The sequence below is a fragment of the Pelecanus crispus genome, chromosome 13 (assembly GCF_030463565.1).
Source record: "Pelecanus crispus isolate bPelCri1 chromosome 13, bPelCri1.pri, whole genome shotgun sequence".
In the NCBI taxonomy this organism is placed as follows: domain Eukaryota; kingdom Metazoa; phylum Chordata; class Aves; order Pelecaniformes; family Pelecanidae; genus Pelecanus; species Pelecanus crispus.
Window position 1 is genome coordinate 23,686,144 of NC_134655.1, and position 24,298 is coordinate 23,710,441.

The 24,298-nt window shown below is 65.4% G+C and overlaps 3 protein-coding genes across 3 annotated transcripts; 2 read left to right on the forward strand and 1 right to left on the reverse strand.

Annotated features, from left to right (window-relative positions):
- Nucleotides 1–613: 613 nt before the first annotated feature.
- On the forward strand, nt 614–10,603 carry LOC142594815 (phosphatidylinositol 3,4,5-trisphosphate 5-phosphatase 2-like). The gene is given in 28 exon segments (XM_075720490.1): nt 614–750; nt 2,048–2,111; nt 2,949–3,087; nt 3,173–3,323; nt 3,448–3,588; nt 3,702–3,818; nt 4,018–4,033; nt 4,163–4,249; nt 4,527–4,592; nt 4,594–4,635; nt 4,726–4,840; nt 5,036–5,142; nt 5,361–5,463; nt 5,896–6,092; nt 6,368–6,485; nt 6,593–6,689; nt 6,863–7,001; nt 7,115–7,214; nt 7,582–7,670; nt 7,907–7,988; nt 8,091–8,180; nt 8,282–8,398; nt 8,492–8,580; nt 8,791–8,878; nt 9,106–9,261; nt 9,414–9,495; nt 9,573–10,092; nt 10,379–10,603. Coding segments are annotated over 28 exon segments (3,474 nt in total).
- A 6,068-nt stretch (nt 10,604–16,671) lies between these two features.
- P2RY4 (pyrimidinergic receptor P2Y4) lies at nt 16,672–17,790 on the forward strand. The gene has a single exon (XM_009487802.2). The coding sequence runs from the start codon at nt 16,672–16,674 to the stop codon at nt 17,788–17,790; it is 1,119 nt and encodes a 372-aa protein (XP_009486077.2).
- A 2,000-nt stretch (nt 17,791–19,790) lies between these two features.
- On the reverse strand, nt 19,791–24,298 carry LOC104034730 (diacylglycerol O-acyltransferase 2-like). The gene is made up of 8 exons (XM_075720564.1): nt 24,259–24,298; nt 22,445–22,573; nt 22,264–22,371; nt 21,943–22,013; nt 21,609–21,813; nt 20,390–20,564; nt 20,110–20,312; nt 19,791–19,945 (listed from the first exon to the last, which is right to left on the reverse strand). Exons 1-8 carry the CDS (start codon nt 24,296–24,298, stop codon nt 19,791–19,793), a joined length of 1,086 nt encoding a protein of 361 aa, XP_075576679.1.

A 24,298-nucleotide genomic window follows, 5' to 3' on the forward strand; every position in this document is an offset into this window, starting at 1 on the left:
GGGAGGAAACCGAGAGCGGCTGGTGCAGCGTCGCGGCTCCGCTTCTGCTTGGCTGCACCCCGAAAGCTCATCTCGCTGCCCCCAGCACCCCACAAGAGCTGCAGGAGCCCCGCACCGTGTCTGCGAGGGACGGTGAGTGTGTCGGGTGAGGTCCGGGCCTCCGTGCGCCGCCGGGATGCCAGCACGGCCTGTCCTCGCTGTGCACCGGGGCAGGATGGTGGCCCCGGGACTGGGGCGGCAGCACGGGGTGATACGTTCGCTGATCTGCCCCTCTCTGCCTCCATGCACCCCGCAGGCTGGAGCCCCCTGCGATGAGGAGCGTCCGGACCCCCCGCCTCCCCCAGCCACCCCCCCGGTCCTGCTCCTGCCACGCTGCCTGGCCGCGGGGGACCCCTGTCCCCATGAGCATCACCTCGGTGGCCGCACATCACCTGCGGGGACCTCCGGCCGCCGGCTCTCTCGGGTACCGGGGGGCCGGTCCCCACACACTACCCCCAACTTCTCCTTCCCCAAGCGACTCTGTGGGCCAGCCGATGGCCAGCACCCACCGCTGAGCCCCGATGCGGGGCTGGGACGGGGACACAGCGCAGCCGGTGTCCCGCCACTTCGGAGGATGGCGGCAGCAAGCTGGTACCACCGGGACATCAGCCGGGTGGTGGCAGAGGAACTGCTGGCCAAGGCTGGGCGCGACGGCTGCTTCTTGGTGCGGGACAGCGAGTCGGTCTCGGGGGCATATGCCCTCTGCCTCCTGTGAGTCACCTGCCTGGTTTCTGCTCGCGGCTTCTCTCTCTTGTCCCTTGCTGGGGTCCCTCCGTCCCTCTCCCTGCTCCGGGCTCCAGGCACAGCAATCCTGGCACTGCCCCTCGGGCTGGCACTGCCGAAACCTTGTGGAAAAGCCTTCTGCAGGGATGCCGGTGGGGCACACAGGGTGCAAGCTCTCTGGGACGGGGGTTTTCGGGTGATCCCCGAGTCAGACCAGGGCAAAACCCCGTGTCCTTGGGAGCAGGCAGAAGGCTGGGCCAGCAGCCCTGCCCAGCACCAGGGCTGCTGAAGGGAGAACCCAAAATCCAGGGCATGCCAAGCCCTTTCGGGCTGCCCGCCATCCTGGCTCCGTGCACGGGAGCGGGAGAAGCTGACTCGCATCACCCTCCTTCTGCAAAAACAAACATCCCCTTTCCCTCCAACCCCCAACGCGGCCGCATCCGGACCGCGTCGCCCACTGTTAACATCTCAGATGCCGGGACTTCGGAGCTGCATCCCCTGCCGCCCACGGGGCCCCCTGCCACCTCCACACCCGGGACGGGGGTTTACAGCCCCCGAGGGCATTGCCGCTGGGGCTGCCTGCACCCTTCCTGCTGCCTGCACCCTTCCTGCAGCCGAGCGACACGTCTGCAGCGGGGAGCGTGCGGGGCGGTGCCTGTGCCTCGGTGGGTTTGGCAGGATGCCACCCCCTTCCCTACGGCTGGCCTGGCCCGGCGCGCGGGGCAAATTGCAAACACATGGTGCTGAGGGGTGCTGAGGGGCGCGGGGCACGCCGGGGCTTCAGCCAGGAGCCACCCTAGCTCTGCCAGCATCCCGGCACCGAGTCAGGGATCAGGGCGATGCCAGAGGGGACGGTGGCACAGGCAGGGATGTGCAGTGGCCTCGGAGCGAGCACGACCGTGCTGTCGCAGCCACGGGGAGCATGGTGCCGGGCTCTGTCTGGTCAAAACCCCTCGCTGCCACACGGAGCCACGGGGCTGTAGGTGCCCCAGCGAACGCTGGCAGAGACGTGGCCGAGCCCCTGGCGTGCCATGGCCGTGCCGTGGCCGTGCCCGCTGCAGGCAGGGTGCTGTTTGGAGGCAGGGGGATGCTGCACATCCTCCCCTGCAAACAGGTATAGACCCAGAGCTGAGGGTGATGCTTTTATTTTCAGAAGTGAGAGCTCAGTTCCTCTCTCTGCAGAGGGGACGGGGCGTTTGCATCAGGGCTGGGTGCCAGGCACCCACATGCCTGCAGTGTCATGGGGGGGGGGCATGATGGGGGACCCTCGTCTGCTCTCTCCCAGGTTCCAGCGGCACGTCCACACCTACCGCATCCTCCCTGATGACGAGGGGCTGCTCTCTGTGCAGGTGGGTGCAGCGGTGGGTGCCCAGAAGGCTGGGTGCCGCCGGGGTGCACTCCCCGCCCTGGCTATCCCCTCTGGGCACCGCGCCATGGGTGCCACCGGCTGCAAGCCGGGGCGCGGGCAGGATGCACGTGTGAAGGGTCTGGGGTGCTCGCCTCCCCCGCCGGCGCCCATGCAACACCCGGAGAGGTGGCTTCTGCCTGCCTTCCCCGGCACAGCAGTGCTGCGAGCGAGCCGTGCGGTTTGCTTTTTGCACGAGCTGCCTGCAGCGCCCGGCACGGCAGGATGCGAGCGTTTTGCAGCCGCCCCTTCGGCATGGGGCCGCCTGGGAAAGCTGCCTCCCCGCCAGCCCCATGGCTGCTGCCAGCCTGCCCGGCAAAACGCTTGTCCCCTTCCTGCCGCTGTCCCCTGCCCCAGCCTGGGGACACAGGCCCGATCCCCGTGACGTCTGTCCCCACGATTGTCCTGGCTGCCAGCTCGGCCTCGCTTCCCCTCTTTGGCGTCACTTCACGGCTTGTCCCTGTGCCCGGCTCTCTGCAGCCACCCCTTCTAACACCCTAAAAAGAGGATCCTGAGGGTCCCTAGGGAGCATCCCCATCCGCTGCCCGAGGCAGATGTCGCTGCGCTCCTCTCCTTGCTCTGCTGCCCTGCCAGGGGCCGGGGTGAGCTCCCCATGGGGCTGGCATCCAGCTGGCGCTTACAGCTCACCATGGGCACGTTTTGGGGGACAGACCCGTTCGACACGGCCAGCTGGTCTGCAGCCCGGCGGGGGGCTGCCTGGCATGCAGAGCTGGCAGAGCGGGGAGACGTGACAGTGCTTGCCCCCTCTCTGCCTCCCCAGACCATCCAGGGCATCCAGGCCAAATGCTTCCGCACCCTCCCCGACCTGATCGGCGCCTACCAGCAGCCCAACAACGGGCTGGTGACGCCACTGCTCTACCCCGTGCACCGGGCGAGGCAGGCGGCCGACGAGGACTCGGGTGAGCCGGGGAGGGGGCTGTGGGGACCGCACCAGGCTGAGAGCGGGGAGGGGGTCCCGCTGAGCTGGCTGTCCTCTGCCCACAGACGGGGAGGACGGCCGAGGCGGCGGGCATGCGGCGAGCGCGGTCCCGTCCGGGGGAGCCGGGGCGGGCGCATGGCTCAGCGCTCCCATCGCTGGCCGGACCCACATCTCGCAGCAGCTGCACCAGAGGCTGCAGGAGCAGGTCCACAGCAGGTAACACGCCCTTGCCCACTCGAGGCTGACAGAGGCGATGGGATGGGCATGGCCAACCCACCCCTGCGATGGTGGCATGCACCGGAGGGGGGATCTTTCCAAAAACACCCACCCGCCCTTGCAGCCCAGCCAGTGACTTCATGGGCTTCATGGCCGAGTACCTGAACCATCACCTGCAGCTGGACCTGGAGGCTCTGCGCCACGGGCATCCGCAGCTGCGCCATCTCAGCACCGCGCTGGTCACCGCTTGCCGGGCGCTGCACAGGCGAGTGGCCAGCCCCGGGGCCACCATCCCCGTCCCCTCTGTGGTGTCTGAGCATCGCCGCCGAGGCTGGGCGGATGCCTGCGCTGGCTCTCACCTGCTCCTCTCCTCCGCAGTGAGATCGACTTCACGCTGGCGGGTCTGGAGACGCTGGCCAGGGTGTTCGACCCCCCTGCGTCCCCTCGCAGCCCAGCCAGGGAGCAGGTGAGCCCCGAGCTGCCTGCGGGCGCCTTGTCACATCTGGCTGGGCACAGCTGGACTGCAGGGGAGGCGGTCGGGGCGGGTTTGGTGCCTGTTGGCACCCAAAGGTGCTGCATGCCCCGTGGTGCTGCCGGTCCCTGGGTGCTGTGTGCGCCAGGGTTCCAGCAGCTGGCAGAGGGGATCTGGCTCCCCGTGGCCCGGGGACAAGCAGGGACTCATGCCTGCACCCAGCCCAGGATGCAGCAGGGTGGGAAGCTGCTTCCCTTGCCAGACCCCAGGGACCCCCACCTCTTGGCGTGCAGCCTGGACCCACAGGGAGGAATCCACATGTCCAGTGCCGTCGCGCTGCTCCAAAAATGTCCGCCCTTCCCCTCAGGGTCTCCTCACCAGCGATCCAGACCTTGAGCTGCTCCTCAACAAGATATCTACCGTCAACCATCTCCTCTCTTCGCTGGAGAAAAAGGTGCCTGCCCCTGCCACGATGCCAGGCTGGGGAAGCCCGGATGGGTGCAGGGGGAGTGTGGTCACTGCTAACCACAGCCGCTGCCTGGCTCTGCTGGTGCCCCGGGCTGGGGAACCTCACTCTGCTCCAGCAAACCCCTCACCTAAAATTAAACCCCCTGGCAAAGCAAGCTGCTGGCGGTGGCACAGCCCCGGGGTGCCCCTCAGAGCAGGACAGACTGTACCCAGGGCTCGCAGTCAGCCCAGTGCCCCCAGACCGGTGCCCATCTCTCCGGCAGGTGCTGAAGTCGCTGCAGGAGACGGTGTCGAGGCACAACCTGGCGCTGCCCAACGTGGCAGCGGCCCCCCCCGCCAGCCGCCAAGCCCCTGGCCGTGCAGAGCTTCGAGGTGAGGTGGGGGGGTGCGGCGGGGCCCCGGCGTCGCTGCTCGGGCAGGGCAGGCACGGGGCCGACCCGGGAACCGCGTCCCCGTCTGCAGGTGAAGGTGGGCAAGTCGCAGCGGGCGTCCCTGACGGTGGACGTGGAGTCGGGCACGGTGGCCATCACCAAGCGGGGCAGCGGGTCGCCGGAGGAGACCATCCTGCAGGACAAAAGTAAGGGGCTGCTGCCCCCCCCGCCGGTGGTCAATGGGGTGCTGTGGGGCTGTGGGGGTCCCTGGCACAGGCCTTGATGCCAGGGTGGTGGGCTGCAGACCCGGTCGCATCCCCGAGCCCCCATCCCACGCTGCCTGCCGCCCCTATGGTGGGACGCGGGGGGCCACCAGTGCCCCTCTCACACCCAGCGTTCAGTCCTGCAGCTGATCAAATACCAGAGCATGCAGAGCAAGGTGAGGCTGGTGTACGACCGGGAGCCGCAGAGGAGCCTGAGCAGAGACTTCGTCTTCCCCAGCGCGCGGGTAAGTGGCACCGGCTGTGCTCACCGGGTGTCCTGGGGGAACACAGAGCGGTTACGTAGCAATGCAGCAAATGAGTGGTCTCAGGGTTGAGACCACCCCTGCAAGCCCGCTCCTTCGCCTGGGGGTGATGTCCCCCTGATCCCACCACCAGGACCTTCTGGGGTGCTGTGGCTCCCAGCTCCCCTTTGGGACCCTAAGACCCCCGTATCGTCCCGCAGAAGCGAGAGGCCTTTTGCCAGCTGCTGCAGCTGATGAAGATCCAGCACTCCAACCTGGACGAGCCTGACCTCATCTCGGTGTACATCGGGACATGGAACATGGGTAAGGGGCCAGGATAAGGTCGCATTGTCCTGGGAGGCTGTCATGGCTCGTCGTGAGCCTGGGTGGGTTTTGGGAGGTGAGGGCTGCAGGGAGCTGCCCCAGGAAACCTGAGGTCCGAGCTGGTCCTTGGTGGGAGGAGGAGGCTGGAGAAGACCCGAACCTGGCCACTTTTGGGTTTGTCTGTCCCATCATGATCCACTTGCCCGGAGGCTGTCAGGGAAACGGAGGAGCTGGGGTACTGGGAGGGTTTTGGGTGGTAGCAGTAAATCCCAGCATCAGTCTGGGATGCGCATGGGTGAACCATGGGGCTGGCATGATGATTCCCATCCCCAGCAGCTCCTGGAAATGTGTAGGGTCTGGGGTGGGAGAGGAGCTGGAGGACCCTTGCATGCTGTCCCCCCACCCCAGTGACCTGCTGTCCCCTGCCCGCAGGCAGCACGCCGCCGCCCCGCTCCCTCGCCTCCTGGCTGACCTCGAGGGGCTTGGGGCGCACGCAGGACGAGACCACTGCCTGCATCCCCCACGACATCTACGTTATCGGCACCCAGGAGAACTCCCTGGGCGACCGCGAGTGGGTCGAGTTCCTCCGCGCATCTCTGAAGACCCTGATGGCCATCGACTACCGAGTGGTAACGTCGGGGCGCAGCCCAGACCCCTCCGGCGGTGCCTGGGGAGGCACCCGGTGCTGAGCAGGCTAAAGACAACCCCCGGCAGTCTCAGGGGGCTGGTTGCCAGCAGCCATCGCCCCAGGGCTCTTACTCCCAAATCCAGGGTCCTCTCCCACCCTAAATGCAGCCCAGGGAACCTCCTATACCCCATGGGCTCCATGCAGGGAGTGCCCTCCCCAGGAGCCACCTTTTAGGGATGGGTTGGCTCACCTTGCTGCTTCTCCGCCCCACCGCAGGTCGCCCTGCAATGCCTCTGGAGCATCAAGATCGTGGTGCTGGTGAAGCCTGAGCACGAGCGGCGCATCAGCCACGTCCACACCTCCAGCGTCAAAACCGGGATCGCCAACACGCTGGGTAGGGATGGGGATGGGGGGGATGCCCCAGAGTGCAGGGGCAGCCTGGGGACCATCCCAGGATCTCTGGCCCCCACCCCAGAGCTCAGTGCTCACACATGCCTGCAGGGAACAAGGGAGCTGTGGGCGTCTCCTTCCTCTTCAACGGGACCTCCTTCGGCTTCGTCAACTGCCACCTGGCCTCCGGCAGCGAGAAGACCCACAGGTTATGGAGGGGCTCGGGGCAACAGGGCTGCCCTGGGGCAGGCGGGCGTCTCAGGGGGCTGGAGGAGCCCTGAGGGGCTGTCCCTGTCCCCCTCCTGTCCCCACCTGGCAGGGGCAGGGTGAGGATGAGGTGTCCCCAGGGTGGCTCACGGGGTGCTGCCCTCCCCGCCGCAGGCGTAACCAGAACTACAGTGACATCCTGCGTTCCCTGGTCCTGGGCGACAAGCGGCTCGGCGCCTTCGACCTCACCCTGCGCTTCACCCACCTCTTCTGGTTCGGGGACCTCAACTACCGCCTGGACATGGACGTGCAGGTGGGACCCTGCAGGCACCGTGGCTGGGGACGGCGGCACGCTGGCAGCAGCACCGGTGCAGCCGCGGGGGTGAGAGGAGCTGGGGCTCACTGTGCCTTCCTCCCCCGGCACAGGACATCCTTGCCCATATAACCAAGAAGGAGTTTGAAGCCCTCCTGGCTGTCGACCAGCTCAACCTGGAGAGGGAGAAGAACAAGGTGTTCCTGCGATTCAGTGAGTGCAGGGGCAAGGGCACTGCTCACCCCCACCAGGACAGTGGCACCCAGGGTCCCTGCAGAGCTTTGCCTGTGCCACCTCCAGCACACGGTGCTGCCCTGTCCCGGCACAGCCCTGCGCGAGGTGCTGAAAGCCTGCGGGACACCAACACGCACCATGAACCCCCCCTGGGGCAGGTCCCTGGGTTCTGCATCCCAAAAGCGTGCAAGCATGGGGACAGTCAGCGGGCCCAGGGGTGCCAGCCATCAGTGAGAGCCCTGGATGGGGACCATGACACCCCATGGAGCCTCTCCCTGGCTGGTTGCATCTCTGGGGACAGGCGGGGATGCTGGCCCCTATGCCACCTCCGTGTCTTGGTTCCCAGGCGAGGGTGACATCTCCTTCCCGCCCACGTACCGGTACGAGCGGGGCTCCCGGGACAGCTACATGTGGCAGAAGTTCAAGCCCACGGGGGTGAGTTCCCGGAGCCTCCCGCCGAGCTGCAGGACATCGCTGGGGGATGGGGACGGCAGGCTTGGACGGCGCTGGGCGGGCTGCACGGTGATGTGCAGCCCCCATGCCTTTGCCAGCCCGTTCCCTCCCCACGGGGGTCCGGGCAGAAGGGAGCTCACTTTCTGGGCTGCTTTTCTGGGCTGGGGGGGAGCCAGACCCGAGGGGGCACTGAAGCCAGCTGCTTTCCCCATTTTTAGATGAGGATCAACGTCCCCTCATGGTGCGACCGCATCCTGTGGAAGTCGCACCCGGAGACCCATGTGGTCTGTAACTCCTACGGTGAGTGAGACCCCAGGGCTGGGGGGACCCCGGGGTGGCCAGCGCTGCCCAGGACTCCAGGGCTTGGGGACCATCACCCACCTGCCCCCTCCCACCATCCAGGCTGCACCGACGACATCGTGACCAGCGACCACTCACCCGTCTTCGCCACGTTCGAGGTGGGAGTGACGTCGCAGTTCGTGCCCAAGAAGGGTAAGGGGTTGGGGTCTGTCACCCCCGGCACCCGGTTTGGGGCGAGCCCTGGCCATGGGTGCTCAGCCGGCGCCCACCGACCCGCTGGTGCCTGCCCGCAGCTCCCGGATCCGGCCCCGAGGCCCTGGCCTGCATCGAGTGGGAGAGCATCGAGGTGATCGTGAAAACCGCCAGCCGCAGCAAGTGCTACATCGAGTTTCACTCCTACTGCCTGGAGGGTGAGGTGGCCCTGCGGGGCCGGGGGGCTGGGGGAGTGCTGCGGGGGTGAGCCGGCCCCGGCTGGAGCTGTGCCCCCCGCTCTCCCCCGGCAGAAGCCCAGCGGAGCGGGGAGAACACGTCCCAGAGCTGTGACATCCCCGGCTTCCTCAAGCTGGGCTGGTCTGCGAAGCATCTGCCCGTGGTACGCACCAGGAAGCGGGGGGCAGAGGCTGCCCGCCCCCCCCCCCCCCCAGCCCTCAAGCATCCTCCTCTTCCCCATCCCTCCTGCTAGCTCCATACCCTGAGCCCCAAGGGGTGCCGGGGGCTGTCACCGTCCCCCACAGACCAGAGCCACCCCTGTGCCACCCTACCCTGCGGCAGCCCCCCTGAGCACCCCTCTCTCCGCATGCAGCTGAACCCCATCCTGCCAGACCTGGAGTACCTGGGGGACCAGCATCTGCTCCTCAGCATCAAGGGTGTGGAGAGCTGTGAGTCCTACGGTGCGTGCGGGACGGTGGCGGGTGTCCACCGTGGTGGCATGGTGGGTGCCAAACACAGCCCCCACAGGGCTCGGGTAGCAGCCTGCCGGGTGTAAGGTTTTGCAGCTGGAGCTTGGCAGAAGGGACCCTGGCACCCACCCCACTCTGGGGTGCTGCTACATACGGGGGGCTCTCCTGCCCCCCGAGCTGCCAGGGGGGGCTAACGCAGGCGTGCACTGTGCCTGCAGGCGAGTGCTGCATCGCCATGAGGTCAATGATCGGCAGCATGGCCCAGCAGTTCGAGACCTTCCTCTTCCACCGCGGTGAGGAGACAGGCTCCATGCGCGGCTGGATGAAGGTCCGGGTCCCCAAGGACCGGCACAGCACCCGCGAGAGGCTCTACGGTAAAGGCGGCCGCGCACCAGCCCCGCTCCATCGCCCTGGGCATGGCATGGCCGAGAGCTGCCCGTGCCCGTGCCGCCCTCCTGGAGCCCAGCCGTAGGCAGGGGCTGTGCGGTGCCCAGCGGGGAGAGGCCAGACTTCGGTGCCTTTGCAGAGTGGATCAGCTTCGAGGAGGAGGATGCCGAGCCGGCGGCAGACACCCCGACGTGCCCCAAGCCACCCTTGCAGCGCCTCAGGTACCCCAGCCGGGCTCAGCCCCGCCACCAGTGCCGGCCATGGGCGATGCTGAGCCCTCTCCCGCTGTGCTTTGCAGGAGCCGGCCCCGCAGCCTTCCAGAGCCGGCCGCTGGCTACACCAACCCAGCCTACTTCATCTTCGAGGGGGTCCCCAACACCTGGGTGCCGGCCCCCAGCGCCGGTGAAGCCCACGACAAGCAGGTGGATAACCCGGCCGGGGGCCAGCGGCGCCGGAGCCCCCTCGGATCACGGGTCCCTTCACCCTCAGAGAAAGAGCGGTGGGGCGGCTGGCCCCACTGTGTGCCCGGGGGCCTGTCCCCTGGGTACCCACTCAGCCCCCCCGGCATGGGCCGGCAGAAGAGACCCAAATCAGCCGTCCTGGCGAGGGACACAGCGGGGCTGGGCGACTGCTCGCTGACGGCGCTGCACATGGCCACCTGCCTGAGCCAGCTGGACCGGGTGCCCCCCGAGCGCGCAGGGGACGGCCAGAAAGCCCTGCTGCGCCAGACCCACAGCGCCCTGGAGCCACCCCCGCGGCCCTGCCGAGAGGTGCCGAAGTGTGCGCCGGATGCTTACCAGCACGGCCGCCCCAGAGAGGTACTGCTGCGGTTCCCGTGGGGTTCTGGAGCTCAGCTGGGAGGCTTGGGGAGCTGAGGAAGGGGAGGGGACCTCCTTTTGGCCACGGGGCCACCAGCAGACGCGGGGTCCCATCCCCATGGCTGTGCTCTGCCTGGTGGAGCCGTTATGGCGCAGGCAGTGGGATGCGTTGGAAGGTGGAGGAGCAGCAACGTGCCCGGTTCATGCGGGGTGAGGACGTGAAGGTGGGGACATCGTGGTCCTGGTGTGATGCTGCTGGCACGTGTCCTTGTTCTTCTTTCCCCAGTGGCCCTGCGACAGGGGTGAGCAGTCCCGCGGCGTTGGTGGGTGCCTGGGCCACCTCGGCTTGCAGCAGGATGTGGAAGGGCTGCAGGAGCACGGCTGGGACCACCTGGAGATCTTCAGGTACCCCCAGGCCCTGGAGCTCGGAAAGGGGGGCACCGTGCAGACCAGCTCTTGTGGCCCTAGGGTCCCTGGCAGAGCCCCACACCCCGGGGGGGAGGAGAGGTGAGCCCCAGGATGGGGCTGTGTCACGGCAGGGGAAGGAGCACATCAAGTCCCCAAATCTCCATGGATGCCTCGGGGCTACAAAGGCTCCCCGCTGCCTCTTGGTGGCTTGCCCAGCACATGCTCCCCCGTGCCCCACACGCAGAGACGTCACGGAACGGGACCTGCTGGAGGCTGGGCTGCTCAGCCCGACCCATCCCCGGCTTGTCCACGGCAAGCTCGGCGAGGGCACCACGGTGAGCCTGCCATGGAGACCTGACCTCGGACCCAGCGCCTAGAGCACCCATCCCTGCCACAGCACCCGCGCGTGCCCCCCTCTGTGGAGGGGTGGGCAGGGAGCTGCTGAGGAGGACCGGGCAGGCAGGCACCCAGGGCTGGACCTGTTGCCCTCACTCCCAACTTGTCTGGCCTCACCAGCAAGCGACTGGTCAGCTGGAAAGTCTCAGGAAGCTCCTGTGGCCATTGGGATGGACACTTTCGGGGTCTCACCACCTGTCTCCATCCTCCCTCCCCAAAGCGATGGAAGGACCGTGCTGAGTGCCACCAGCAAGGAGGGATGGGGACAGGGGAGATGTTGAGGCCACTTGGGAAGTGGGGACTGCCAGGTGCTTTGGACATCGAGGCTCAGCCTCTCCAGGTGGCTGACGTGCAGCCTGTGAGGGCACGGCAGCATCTGTGGCCAGCCCAGCCCTGCACACCCTCGTGCCTTCGGCCTCAGCGGCTGCTCCCTCCTCCCCGGGCTCAGCCCTGGTCGGACGACGTTCCCAGAGGACTTCTCCTACAGCAGCCGCTCCTGAGGCTGCGGCGCCGTTTCCTTACAAGATGCCCCTTGCTATCCCCATCCAGAATAAAATCTCAGGGACACTGGGGTGCATGTGTGCAACGCCTGGTTCTGTGCAGGGGCAAGGAGCGAGTGTGCCAAGCCGAGGTGAGCCAGGCAAGTCAGGCGGGGAGCACACCGGCTCCCGGTGCCCCGGCTGCTCCAGGGGCATTGCCCCCCGCCTCCCACGTTTAATCAGGGACCTTGCAAACCCCAACCCTCCAGGCTGCCCCTTACCTGGTGTCCCATGGGGCTCCCACGCAGGGCTGGGCTGGCTCTGCCCTCGGCGGGTGCCTGTGGTGGCACGGTTCCCCTCTGAGCGTGCCGGCTCTGCCTGCTCAGCCCTGCACACCGAGGGTCCCCGCGCTCTCCCGCTGTCGCTGAGCATCCCTGGCTGCCCTCGCACCTCTGCTCCCCTGAGCCGGCTCGCTTTTGGCCACGGTCCCCTGCATCTCGGGGTGCACCCGTTCACCCCTGGTGTGCCCTGTTCATTGCAACACTGACGTGTTTGCACAGCACCCACCCTTTGCCCAGCTGCACGCTCGCAAAGGAGTTAAATCCCCCAGACCAGCAACAGCTCTGCAGGTGGCGGGGACACACGCATCCCCCAAAACACAGGGACACACCAACCCAACCTGAGGTGGCCCCGTTTTTGGGGACACTATGCCCAGGCTGGCCTCAAGGTGGCAGTGGCCACCTTTGTCCCCAGGATTGCCCCGCAGGGTTGGGGTGCCAGCAGGGACCACTGCCGGGACCCACATGGCCCCAGTGGGGCAGGGAGGCTGCCCTGGGGTGGGCGAGGGGCCGTGGTCCCCACGGACAGGGGGCTGCGGTCCCCATGGACAAGGGGTATGGCCCCCGTGGTTGAGGAGCCGCGGTGCCCATGAGTGAGGAGCCGTGGTCCCCATGGCCAAGGGTCCTTGGCCCCCATGGGGAAAGGGCTGTGACCCCATGGGCGAGGCCCCCACGTCCCATGTCTGGGGGGGCTGCTGCGGGGGCTGCAGACGGCCCAAATCCTGCGAGGGCGATGGACGGGATGGAAGCGCAGCGGGGCTGAGCCCTGCGGGCAGCCCCTGGGGCGGGCAGGGATGCAGGCAGGGACACAGGCAGGGACGCCATGGGCTCCTGCCCCCGCCTCTGCCCGCCTCCAGCCCTGCCTCTCCCTGGCACTTTGCTCCCAAGCAGCGGGAGAGCGGGAGCGGGCACCGACGGCACAGCACGGCGAAGGGCAGCCTGCAGCCCCGCCAGCATGGCCCCCGGCCCCGCGGGGGACAGGCGCTCCCCGGGCGTCCCCCACTCCTGAGAGCTGCCCCAGCCCAGGACCACAGGTGAGCCGGGGCAGCCCACGCCTGGCACAGGGCAGCGGCCAGGACAGCCCCACCATGGCCGTGACACGGCCGTGCAAACCCAGCCGGGCTTTGGGGGGCCCCTGTGGGGAGCAGCTTTGGCCCCACGAGGGACAGAGGTGGGATCCCTGGGGCTGGATGGGTGTGGGGTGGGCATCTGCCAGTTCTCCCCATGCCTCCACCATCCCCAAATCCCTCCGTGCATCCTCCTCCCTAACACGCCACCACCTTCCTCCATCACCAAGGGCCTTCATCCTTCCTGGTGCGGCCACCTCTCCTTCATCTTCCCCTCCACCCCTCAAATCTCTGCCTCTTCGCAGGGCACTGCTGAGGTTTCGGGCTCCTGCCCTTCCCTGGGGAGGTGGAGGGACAGGGACAGCCCACCCAAGGGCGAAAGGAAACCTTCACCTCCCACCCCGCTGAGAAAAGGGGTCTCCTCGGAGCAGGGGACGTGGTGGGCAGCGAGGGAAGCGCCCGGCCCCGCTGGCATCCCCGGGGAGGAGGCTCTGGTGCCCAGGCAGCACAGGCGGGTCGTGCTTTCGCTGCTCTTGCAGCCGAAAGGAAGGATCGGAAAGAAATTAGGTCACACTCACCTTGTGCTGGGGCTTTGGCTGCGCAAACCACATGGCGATTAGGGACAAGGGTCCTTCTGCAGGATGTTTTGCATAATTTCCCCTTGTTTTGCAATTTCCAAGAGCTTAGGCGAGAAGAAAAGCCCTGTTTTTCCTGTGTTCCAGCAGCAGCTGGTCCCAGGCTCACCCAGCCCCGTGTCCCTCGGCAGCTGCTTGTTCCCCTCCAAAATCTGCTCTCCTGTCCCCTCTCTGAAGCTCCTGCCCACTACACCACAATCCCCAACCCCCCGATCCGTTCTGCCAGCGGGCAGGACTTTGGTTCGGGGGCAGAGGCTGCCTTCGGCACTGCCCCACTCATTCGTACCATTGGTGCCTTTCCAAAGCCCCTGTAACTCCCCAGGGCAGGCAGCCTCGGCCAGCTGCTGGGGCACCCCAACCCGGGGGCACCCCAGCCCCAACCTGGGGGCACCCCAGCCCCAACCTGGGGGCAGCCGCCAGCACCCATCGGGGCCGGTGCTGCCCGCGGGGCCAAAGGATGGGTTCAGGCTGGGCACGGCCGCGGGGCCAGGGCAGAGCTCCCGTTGCTGCGGCAAAGGGCCAAGGGCAGCACGTGGCCCCCGACACGTGGCCCTGTGGCCGGCCCCTGCCCCTTTCCCCTGGCAGATGGCTGTGCAGGTGTTTTGCAGGACCCCTCGCTGCTTCCCAGGGCGCGTGCAAGCACCAGCCCGCAGGCACCGTCCCAGGGGGATGTGCTCGCCACGGGCAAGGGATTCCCCAGCATCGCAGCCCTCGTGCATCCACAAAACGTGCTGGGCAGGAGCAGGAATCACCTCCCCAGCAACACATCCTTTCCCAGCAGTGCCTCCCGCTCCAGCAGCGAGCCCAAACGCTTGGCTCAGAGCTCACCGCGGCTGCGGTCGGTCCCTTCTTGAAAAGCCCACGCTGGAGGGGCCCGTGGCCAGGGAGAGCCTTGCTGGGGACAACAGCGAGGTGTAGGAACGAGCCCGGTGGTGACATGTCCTCAGGGTGGACCGGTGTGAATCAGTAATTTAAACCACTGATTTTGATTGTGACTAAGATGAGGAAACAGGAAACCTGTTGAGATAAAGCTTGCCAAATATCATCATCTTTTGCATTTTTCTTTTTTGCTGGTTATCCGCAAAGGAAGCTTGCTTAGGAACAGTTAAATCATGCCGCTTAGTGGTAACCGTGCACGGGCTTTATCAGCTGGCAGAAGCCACATATCTGCACTCTCCTCCAAGCAGCCCAGCACCGTGCTGGTGGGCTCTTTTTCCTTGTGCGTTTCTTACACCAGATTATTATTTTTTATTTATTGGCTTCTTCATATCCTAGTTGTTTGTTGACCTATGTCATGGACATTGGCTTTGGTCACTGAACCCTGCGGCACCTCTGGTCTGGTCAGGCTCAAGGCTTCAGGCTCACTCGCACTCAGAGATTAGAAGAGGAAAACAACTCTCCTGGTGCCTCGTGTCATCAGCAGTGTCACGGCTTGGGGAGACGCAGCCGCCGGGCTGGGACCAGCATGACCGGCGCAACGTTCCCTTCGGCAGAGCCAGCCCCACGGGACCACCACGCACCAGCGCTCGGAGGCTCAGGGTTTCCCACCAGCTGCTTTTTCCTCCTGGTTCTAGGAAAACAGAGCGAGTTCTTCCCACTGTTAATGTTTGATCAGGACCTGCCTGTTGCTCTCTGAACTCATCCCTGTAATAAAACCAGGCAGCTGCCCGTGCCACCTGCAGTGGGAAAGAAGCTGCAAGGTGTTTGATGTGAACCCAAAGCTGCAGCTCAGCCCACAACTCAAACAGAGTTGTGTTTGAGGTTGGAGGTGCGTGCAGCACGGTGGGGCCAGTCCGCGGCCACCCGCTTGCCCATCTGCCTGCTGAGTCATTTATGATCATCTCTGTAAAGTTGGGGACGTCTCTCCAGGGAGAAGATGGATCGCAGCTCAGCTGACCCCACGGATACACCCTACAGGATATTCCTGCCAACGGAGCTTGCCATGAGAAGCCATCAGGCTGCAAATCTTAGTGGCGAAGGCAAGGGGCAAACAGGAGGGGGATGATGAGGGAGCCAAGGGATGAAGGAGCCTGAGAGGATGCAGCCTTTTGCCTCGTACCACCACCGCCAGCATCCTGCAAACATGCATCATCTCCCTGAGCCCCGAGTCCTCCTCCGTCCTGGCGCCCATCACCTCCTGGGTGAGCTCTGGACTGACAGAAACTGGAGACACACCAGCGCTCCCTCTATCAGACGCGGTTTGGGCTACACCCTCACCTCTGCCCGCAGCACAGCAGGTGCTCCTGCTCCCAGGTTACTCATCCGAGCATCCATCCTTGCCAGCAGAAGCGGCCACTCCGAAATCGCTTCACCAGGGATGGTGGCGGGTGTGAAAGGGCCAAGGCACGGGCAGTCTTCGCCAGTCCCTTGCTGGACACCATGACGGTGGCAGAAGCTCCCTCTTCCCTCCGGAGCGGGCTCTGAACTGTAGCTGTCCTGAGAGGTGAACGCAGCCCTTGGACAGCTCGCCCTCGCACCTCAGCCCCGGGGTCCAAGTTGCCAGGAGGACGCAGATCCCAGCCTTTGATCCTAACAACGCGCGAGGGGAGACGTCCTGCCTGCCTCGTGAACTTGCACTGTCTTGGGCTGGGGCTTGGCTCCGGCGCAGCTCCTCTCCGCAGGCCTTAGATCATCCCTCTCCTACGGAGAATACCCGGCAGCTGGAGGCCCCTCAGCATCCAGGGACGCTCTCTCCCAAAGGCTCCTTTTACAGCCCCCCAAGGATTTCTCCGGGCCATAATATTCCCCTAGACAAGCCTTTCTTCTCCTCCCGCCTTTCTTCTGTCAAGAAGCCCTCTGGGACGAGCAGCATTGTCAGGATGGTGCCAATTAGGCTGAGCCGGCTTCCAAGAGGCTGCGCTGGCACCGGCCAGGGGCTGCTGTTGCTCATAAAGGTCTCATTGTTCAGCGCGCCGTGGGGCTGCTGGCCGGCGGGGCCGGCGCGGTCCTCTGTCTCAGGCACGCTTCCCGGCTCCACGCGGCGCTGGTGTCACTGCGCGCTGCTCAAAGGGATGATTAACGGGTGTCATTGCGGGGGCTACGACGGGGAGGATTTGTCAAGCCCCCCTCAGCTCCCTGCGAGGCCCGAACGCGCGAGCTGAGAAAAACCAGAGAACCATCAAAGTGGCCGGAGCTCCTGGAGGGGGGGAAAAATCTGGCATCTTTGGCTCCCTTCCACGCTTTGTGCCTGACAATGGTCAGGATCAACAACTAATGCGCTTTTATTAACTGCTCTCCTAGATCTGGCTCGGAGAACATGGCCACTTCAGTGAGGACGTTCCCAGTTGCCCTGTGGACACCAACGCCGGCTCCCTGGCCAGGAGGAAACACCACCGCGGAGACAAAGTGTGTCTTCAACGAGGAGTTCAAGTTCATCCTTCTGCCCGTCTCCTACAGCATTGTCTTCGTGGTGGGGCTGCCCCTCAACTCCTGGGCCCTGTGGATGTTCATCTCCAGGATGAGGCCTTGGAACGCCACCACCACCTACATGTTCAACCTGGCCGTCTCCGACACGCTCTATGTCCTCTCCCTCCCCACCCTGGTCTACTATTATGCCGACCGCAACAACTGGCCCTTTGGGAAATGGCTCTGCAAGGTCGTGCGCTTCCTCTTCTACGCTAATCTCTACAGCAGCATCCTCTTCCTGACGTGTATCAGCGTCCACCGCTACCTGGGCATCTGCCACCCCATCCGCTCCCTGAAGTGGGTGAACACCAAGCACGCCCGCATCATTTGTATGGGTGCCTGGCTTGTCGTCACCATCTGCCTCATACCCAACATCATTTTTGTCACCACCAGCTCCAAGGGCAACAGTACCCTGTGCCACGACACCACCAAGCCTGAGGATTTTGACCATTACGTGCACTACAGCTCCTCCGTCATGGCCCTCCTCTTCGGGGTCCCCTTCCTGGTGACTGTCCTGTGCTACTGCCTGATGGCCAAGAGACTCAGCAAGTCCAGCTTCTCCAGCCCCGGCCACCGAATGCCCTCCTACAAGAAGCGCTCCATCAAGATGATCATCGTCGTGCTCACTGTCTTTGCCATCTGCTTTGTGCCCTTCCACATCACCCGGACCATCTACTACACCTCCCGCTACGTCCAAGCTGACTGCCAGACCCTCAACATCATCAACCTCAGCTACAAGATCACGCGGCCCCTGGCCAGCATCAACAGCTGCCTCGACCCCATCTTGTACTTCATGGCTGGGGACAAGTACCGGGGTCGGCTGCGCCGGGGGCCAGCCCAGCGCCTCCAGCCCACACCCATGTGCAACCTGGCCCTGGTATCCCCCTCCATGGACAACGTCGCGGGTGGTAGCCACGCTGCCAGTGACACCCGAGGGACGGGGACAGCATGGAGTGGAGGCGGGTGCTGAGGGGCCAACGGGGGTTGCAGTAACCTCATCCCTGGTCTCCGCGAGTTGCAGCCCCTCCGGGCTCTGTGTGGGCACCCTGGCACCCCCAGGTCCCCAAACCTGACCTACCCCTGCCCAGCCTTTGCAGGGGCAGAGACCGCAGGGCTGAGGGCCGGTGGCCATGGGGCTTGTCCCAGCCCTGCCCCGGGATGCTGTGGGAGGAGGGTGCAGGTGCCGCTCTGCGCAGGACAGCCACCGGGCACCTGTGGGAATGGGAAGGATGCTGAGAAAGCCATTTTGGGGAGGCAGGCTGGCATCCCATCCCAGGGTGCTCCTGGGGCCATGTGGGGGCTGACAGGCCACTAAAGAGAAGGGACGCTGGTCCCTCCCTGGGCACGCACAGCCTGTCCAGTCTGCTCGACAGCAACGTGTGGGGACTGGACTGAACCTGGGGACGGAGCCGATGCTGGGCCTTCCGCGTGCCTGGCAGAGGCTCTCGGAGATGTCCCTGTCACACTGCTGGCCTTGGGAGAGGTGGGGAGGGACACGGCACGGGGCATTGCTGCCTGTCACCTGCCAATAAAGCCCCTTCCCCTTTCTCTCCACTCAGGCCTGTTTCTTCCCATAGCGGAAGGAAGAAGGACGAGATGCCCACCCTCACCCCAAAAAGCGTTTGAGAGCAGAGAAAAGCCACCCACCACCTTAGCGCCAGGGTTGGGGCTGGTTCAAAGGAAGGGGCCGGAGCGGTGATGCCCACGGTGATGGGAGAGTCCTTGGGAATCTGCCTTTATGGGTGTTTGCTTTCCAAACATTTACCCAGCCCTTTTGTTTGACCAAGCGTCAGCACAGAGAGGAGCAGACCAGAGATGGCTATCAGCGCTGTTGACTCTCCCACACTAGCCCGGGGCAGGGACAGGGTAGGGTTGTCCCCACCATGGGGGAGCCCCTGAAGGGGCTGCCCCCCCACGAGTCCCATCAACATATACCTAGGGAAGGGATGCCCATAGCATCATCGGGGTGCCACCCCCCAGCCATGGCACCACGCACGGCCACATCCCACCAGGAGCTGCCCAGGTCACCTGGGGAGGGAGAGGGCCCCAGGGATGCCACATCCCAGCCCCACATCCCCATCCCACCGGACAGTGGTACCCAGAGAGCCCCTCACTCACCACCGAGCCGAAAGCAGAGAGGAACGACAACCTCCCTCTAGGCCCAGTTAACCCAGTAAGAGCAGCTGCTGCTCCTCACCTCCCATTATATCCAACGTGGCCCAGGTGGACCCGGGAGCTGCTTGGTTGCACCTGAGTGTTGCACGGGTCCCCACCAAGCACGGCCCCAGCCCTGGAGGTGGGACGGCCAGGGAGGGGACACGGTTGGGAGTGCAGGGGTACGGCCGCGGTGCTGCCGATCCTGCCCCCCCAGCACACACAGGCAGCGGCGGGGGGTTGGAAATCTGTATTGGGTACAGAGGCGGCAGAAAAGGCTCATCTGGGGCCAGAGCAGTACCCACCCCTTGCCCAGGGCCACACGGTCCTGGCTGAGGCCACTTCCATGGGTCCCCAAGTCCGGGAGCGTCCCCCCTCCACCCCATGGGGGGATGTCTCCCCAGCCTGGTCTCACTCACCGTCGGGATGCCACCCCAAAAAGCCCATCTCATTCCCTCCTCCCATGACACCCCCTCCCTCAGCTCGTGATGTCCTGGTTATCTTGTGGGGACCGTGCCCATCGCTGGCCCCCAGCCTCGCACCAGCCCCCCCACATCAGCCCCACGTCCTCAGGGGACACCTGTGTCACCTGCAGCCCCTCCAAACCCCTTTCAAGGGAGACCCTTTCCCAATCTCCCTTCGCCCTCGCTTCCTCCTCTCCTCCCACCTCCCACTCAGGTTTTTTGGCCGGAGGAGCGGAGGGCCGGAGCGGGGACTGTCCCCCGTGTGTTCCCCATGCCGGGCTGGCTGAAATCCCCACCCACAAGAGCCAGCCGCCCTTGCGAGCCAGGATCTGGCCGCCGGCGCCGGCCGCGCTCAGAGGATGTGCAGCTCGTCTGTCTCCGACAGCCCATACTTGGTCTTGTTCTCGTTGAAGAGCTTGAGCAGGGAGCGGACGTACATCTCGTGGTACATGTCCACTGTCTCACAGCTCGGGTCCTCGATCTTGGGCACCGTCACCGGCTCTCCCACTGCCGGGAGGGGAGGAAGGTCAGGCCGGCAGCGCGGGGACGCACTCAGCTCACCGGGGACGTGAGCTGAGCGTTGCTTTCCAACGCCACCCATCGTGGGGTGTCATCTTCCTCCACCCCTCCACCTTTTGGGGGTCCCCTCCGCCCCGGCGGGCGATGCTCACCCACGGTGGTGATGGGTCTGGGGTAGGGGAGGAAGCCCCAGGACTGGACGGAGGTGAGACCCCGGCCATAGAAGACACAGGGAGCGAAGCCCATCATCTTCTGGAAGCGCTGCTGGATGCTCCTCATCCAGCTGCCCTCCTCGAAGACCACCTGTCGGAAGAGGTCGTTCTCCCCAAAGGAGAAGGAGGGGACGAGGTAGGCCCTGTGGTGGGGACAAGGTGGGTGGTGATGGGGTGCCGGGACCCTTGGACCCCCGCGGCGGTGGTGCCCGTGACCCACCCATGCTGCAGAGCCATGCGGATGAAGCCCTTGCGGTTCTTCAGGATGAGCGTGGTGACGCCGGGATGGCAGGAGAGCGACTCGGCCGCGCCGCCGATGACGATGGCCACCGCGTTGCCGGTGCCGTTCTTGGACAGCAGGTACCCGATGGCGCGGCGTGTCACCGGGCACAGGCCTGCGGCAGAACGGACCATGGGTGCGGTGGGACTGCCTGCCCGGGGGACGGGGACCCCGCGAGGGACCCCGCAAGGGACCGTGTGTGGTGGGACCACGCAAGGACCATGCAAGGGCCATGCAAGGGACAGTGCAAGGGCGCCCCCTGCTGCGGGAGAGCTCCCAGGGAGGGGTGGGGTCCCCCGGGCTGCCAGCCCTGCAGGCAGGGTGCAGGCAGGGCGCAGGCAGGGCGCAGGCAGGGCGCTGGTAAGGTGCGGACAGGGTACAAGCAAGGTGAGGGTGGGTGCAGGCAGGGCGCAGGCAGGGCGCAGGCAAAGTGAGGGTGGAGTTCAGGCAGGGTGCAGGCATGGTGCAGGCAGGGTGAGGGTGGAGTTCAGGCAGGGTGCAGGCAGGGTGCAGGCAGGGTGCAGGCAGGGTGCAGGCAGGGTGAGGGTGGAGTTGGCGCAGGCAGGGTGCAGGTAAGGTGCGGACAGGGTACAAGCAAGGTGAGGGTGGAGTTCAGGCAGGGTGCAGGCAAGGCGCAGGCAGGGCGCAGGCAAGGCGCAGGCAGGGCGCAGGCAAGGTGAGGGTGGAGTTCAGGCAGGGTGCAGGCAAGGCGCAGGCAGGGCGCAGGCAAGGTGAGGGTGGAGTTCAGGCAGGGTGCAGGCAGGGCACTGGCAAGGTGCAAGCAGGGCACAGGCAGGGCACAGGCAGGGCGCTGGCAGGAGTTCAGGCAGGGTGCAGGCAGGGTGAGGGTGGAGTTGGTGCAGGCAGGGTGCAGGCAGGGTGCAGGCAGCGCACCGCCCCTGCCCTGCCTGCTCCTGGGGAGCGCGGAGGCTGTCGCACCCAGGTTTCCCTCAGATGGGACGGGGGAGCCCCCCTGCCCGTGGGCATTGCCCCCTCCGTGCTCTGACCCTCCGTGGCAGCAGGCAGAGGTGGGCAGGAGCGGGACGGGCAGGGGGTGCGTCCCCGGGGCACCCACTTAGCTCAAGCCAGCACATCTGGCCGTGCCTGCGGGGCTGCCCACGAGGGCAGGGTGGGCAGGCAGCTGCCCATGGGCGCTCACCCCCGCTCATCAGGTACTCCCTGAAGACGGGCAGGCGAAAGTTGCCGGCCAGGGTGGTGAGGAAGGGCCGGATGCCCGGGAACATCTCCCCGAAGCCCGTCGAGCCCGTGATGAAGTTGCAGAAAGCGCCGACGCAGAGGATGCCGTGGGGGTGGGAGCCGATGATGTAGTTGTGGCTGGGGGACAGGTCATGCGTCTTCACCAGCTGCAGGGACATAACGGTGGCATGTCCTTTTGGGTGGTACCACATCCTTCTGGGTGGTGCCACGTCCTTTTGGGTGGTGCCACCACCGCCGCCTGCATGAACATCCCGTCCCGGCTCCCCATGCCGTACCTTCACAGGGAAATAATCCCGAAAGTGCTTCCATACGGGCCATCGCCGCAGGCACGGCAGCCTCCTGCCACCTGCAAACGGGGGATGGACCGCAGGAGATGATGCCCACCCCAGTGGGGAGCAGGACCGGCGGGAAACGCTCCCCACGGCCCTGCCGCATCCCTCTTCCCACCATGATGATGATGGGGGAGAGAAGAGAAGGAGCGGGTGGGATGTGGTGCTCCCCATTTGCCACGCTGGGACGGAGCCAGAGAAAGGGGGGGACCCCGCACCCCGTCCTGCTGCGAAGCTGGAGGAATTGGGGGCTCTGCCCATCCCCACCTTTCTCCGGCGTGTCCCAGTCGAAGATGATCCAGGCCAGATAGAGCGCGGAGATGGGCCAGAAGCTGGTGAACACCAGGTAGATGAGGAGCAGCAGGCTGACGGTTCCTGCGGGAGCCAGGGAGCGGGGTGAGCGGGCACAAGCCCACCCCGCCGGGACCCCCCGCAAGCCCCTACTCACCCAGTAAAAGGAAACTGAGCACCCACTGCAGGACGGAGAGGAGCTGGAGCCAGGAGCGGACGTCCCGCTGCGAGGGCCAGGGTGCTGCGAGCAGGGTGCGCAGGGCGGTCTGGATGCTGGCGCGGCTGCCTGCGGGGAGGGACACGGCACCCAGCCCAAAACAGCACGGGTTGTGCAAACGCTGTCCCAGCTAGCCGGCGGGCATCCCGGTCTGTGGTACCCGTGGCTGCCGGCGTTGGGTGCGGGGACAAGGCGGGAGGTAGGATGGGAAAGATGAAGCAGTTGGGCGAGGAGGGATGGGATGGGGGATGCGCATCCCCAGAGAGCTCCAGCCCATGGCAGGAGGTGGCCCTGGGCAACCTGAAGCCGCTCTGGGGCCAGCCCAGCTCTGAGCAGGGGGCAGCTGGCAGGCTGGGCACCCCTAAGCCCAAGCGTGAGCCCGGGCGCACCAGCAGAGCCAAGCGCAGCGGCATGTCTCGCACTGTGCTGAGCTCCCCGAAGGCCAGGACCTTTTCTGTGCCCTCCTCGGTGTGTTCAGGCTCACGGAGGATTTGGGGCTTTCTTGGGCAGCGCGGGGCAGCGTCTGCCCCCCGGCAAGCGCCAAGGACAGTGGCCAGGGGCCGAGCCAGGGTGGCCCAGGCTGGCAGTCCCCGCAGCCGTCCCTACCGAGCCTTGCCTCCCACGAGGGACAGTCCGGCAGCCCGTGGCCGCTCCGCTCCCCCTGCCGCCCCCTTCCCTCCAGCTGACCTTGGTGAACCATTAACCACCCCGGGCCGGGCGCCAGGATCCAAACTCCACGCACCGCCCCATCCCTCCTCCCCGAAAGGGTCCGGAGGCACCGGTCCCGCCAGCGCACCGCTCCCAGCCAAAGGTCTGCCGTGGCTGAGACCACCCGGCTACCTCTTGTGTCACAAGAGCCTTGTTTTCTTGGGAAAACCACCCCAAATCAGCATGCTGGCCCCACAGAAATGCTCAGGATGAGACAGGAGCAGAGCTGTCCCCATGGCTCCCCGGGCCAGGGACCCTGAGGTCCCCAGCAGGACCCTCGGGTGGGAGGCGAACCACCAAACCCCGGTTCGGGTGGCCGGTGGAGGTTCAACTCTTCCCGGCTCAATCCAACCCATGAATGGGACAACTGAAATAAATTAAACGCTGGAGCCATCACCAGCACTGAAGAATTGTCTTCTCTCTCCCCAAAGCAACGTGCCGTGCTTTAAGCGATCCCTCCCGCCTGTCCCCGCACGCCCAGCGAGGCATCCCCAAAAGCCCTGCCGCCCGCATGGCCCTGCCGTTCTCAACTTTCCAAAGCCCCCCCTTTTTTTTTTTTTTTCCTCCAGGGAAGATGCAGAGCTCTGCCCAGCAACTTTGTCCCTACCAAACAGCTGCTTTTTTTAGTTCCTTTTTCTAGCTCCCCCCCAAGCACTCCATGGATGTCCAGACCACAGACAGAAAAATGGAGAAACCCCAGGGGCTCTGCTGCCGGCCCCGTCCACGGCGACAGAACGCTCTTCAAACCCAGAAATTTGGACTCCGTGGCCCAGGGCAGCAAGGAAACACGAAGGGGAATTTGCAGCACTCTGGAGCATATTGCGGGAGTAACGTTAGCGAATGCATTGTCAGAAATTTCATTCCTGTTGAGCAACTGTATGTTTTCCTCTGGTGCTGCTAACCCCAAATTGCTCCGAACACCTCCCTTTCCCCTAAGCAGTCTAAAGCAGATAGACAATAGTGACAACAAACGCTAATTGCCCGACCAGTTCCTAGCATAGCCAGAGCATCAGAAACCATTCAAACACGCTTTGGAAATATCTTACCGCTAAGATTTTGGGAACAGGCTGCAATAATTGTTTTCAT

What these genes read in the sequence shown, in the direction of transcription:
- P2RY4 (XM_009487802.2), top strand. Translation starts at nt 16,672, where the DNA reads ATGGCCACTTCAGTGAGGACGTTCCCAGTTGCCCTGTGGACACCAACG.
- LOC104034730 (XM_075720564.1), bottom strand. Translation starts at nt 24,298, where the DNA reads ATGAAAACAATTATTGCAGCCTGTTCCCAAAATCTTAGCG. An exon ending in GGGATTATTTCCCTGTGAAG is followed by an intron (nt 21,814 to 21,942) that starts GTACGGCATGGG and finishes ATGTCCCTGCAG; the next exon opens with CTGGTGAAGACGCATGACCT. An exon ending in GGAGTACCTGATGAGCGGGG is followed by an intron (nt 20,565 to 21,608) that starts GTGAGCGCCCAT and finishes GTTCTGCCGCAG; the next exon opens with GCCTGTGCCCGGTGACACGC.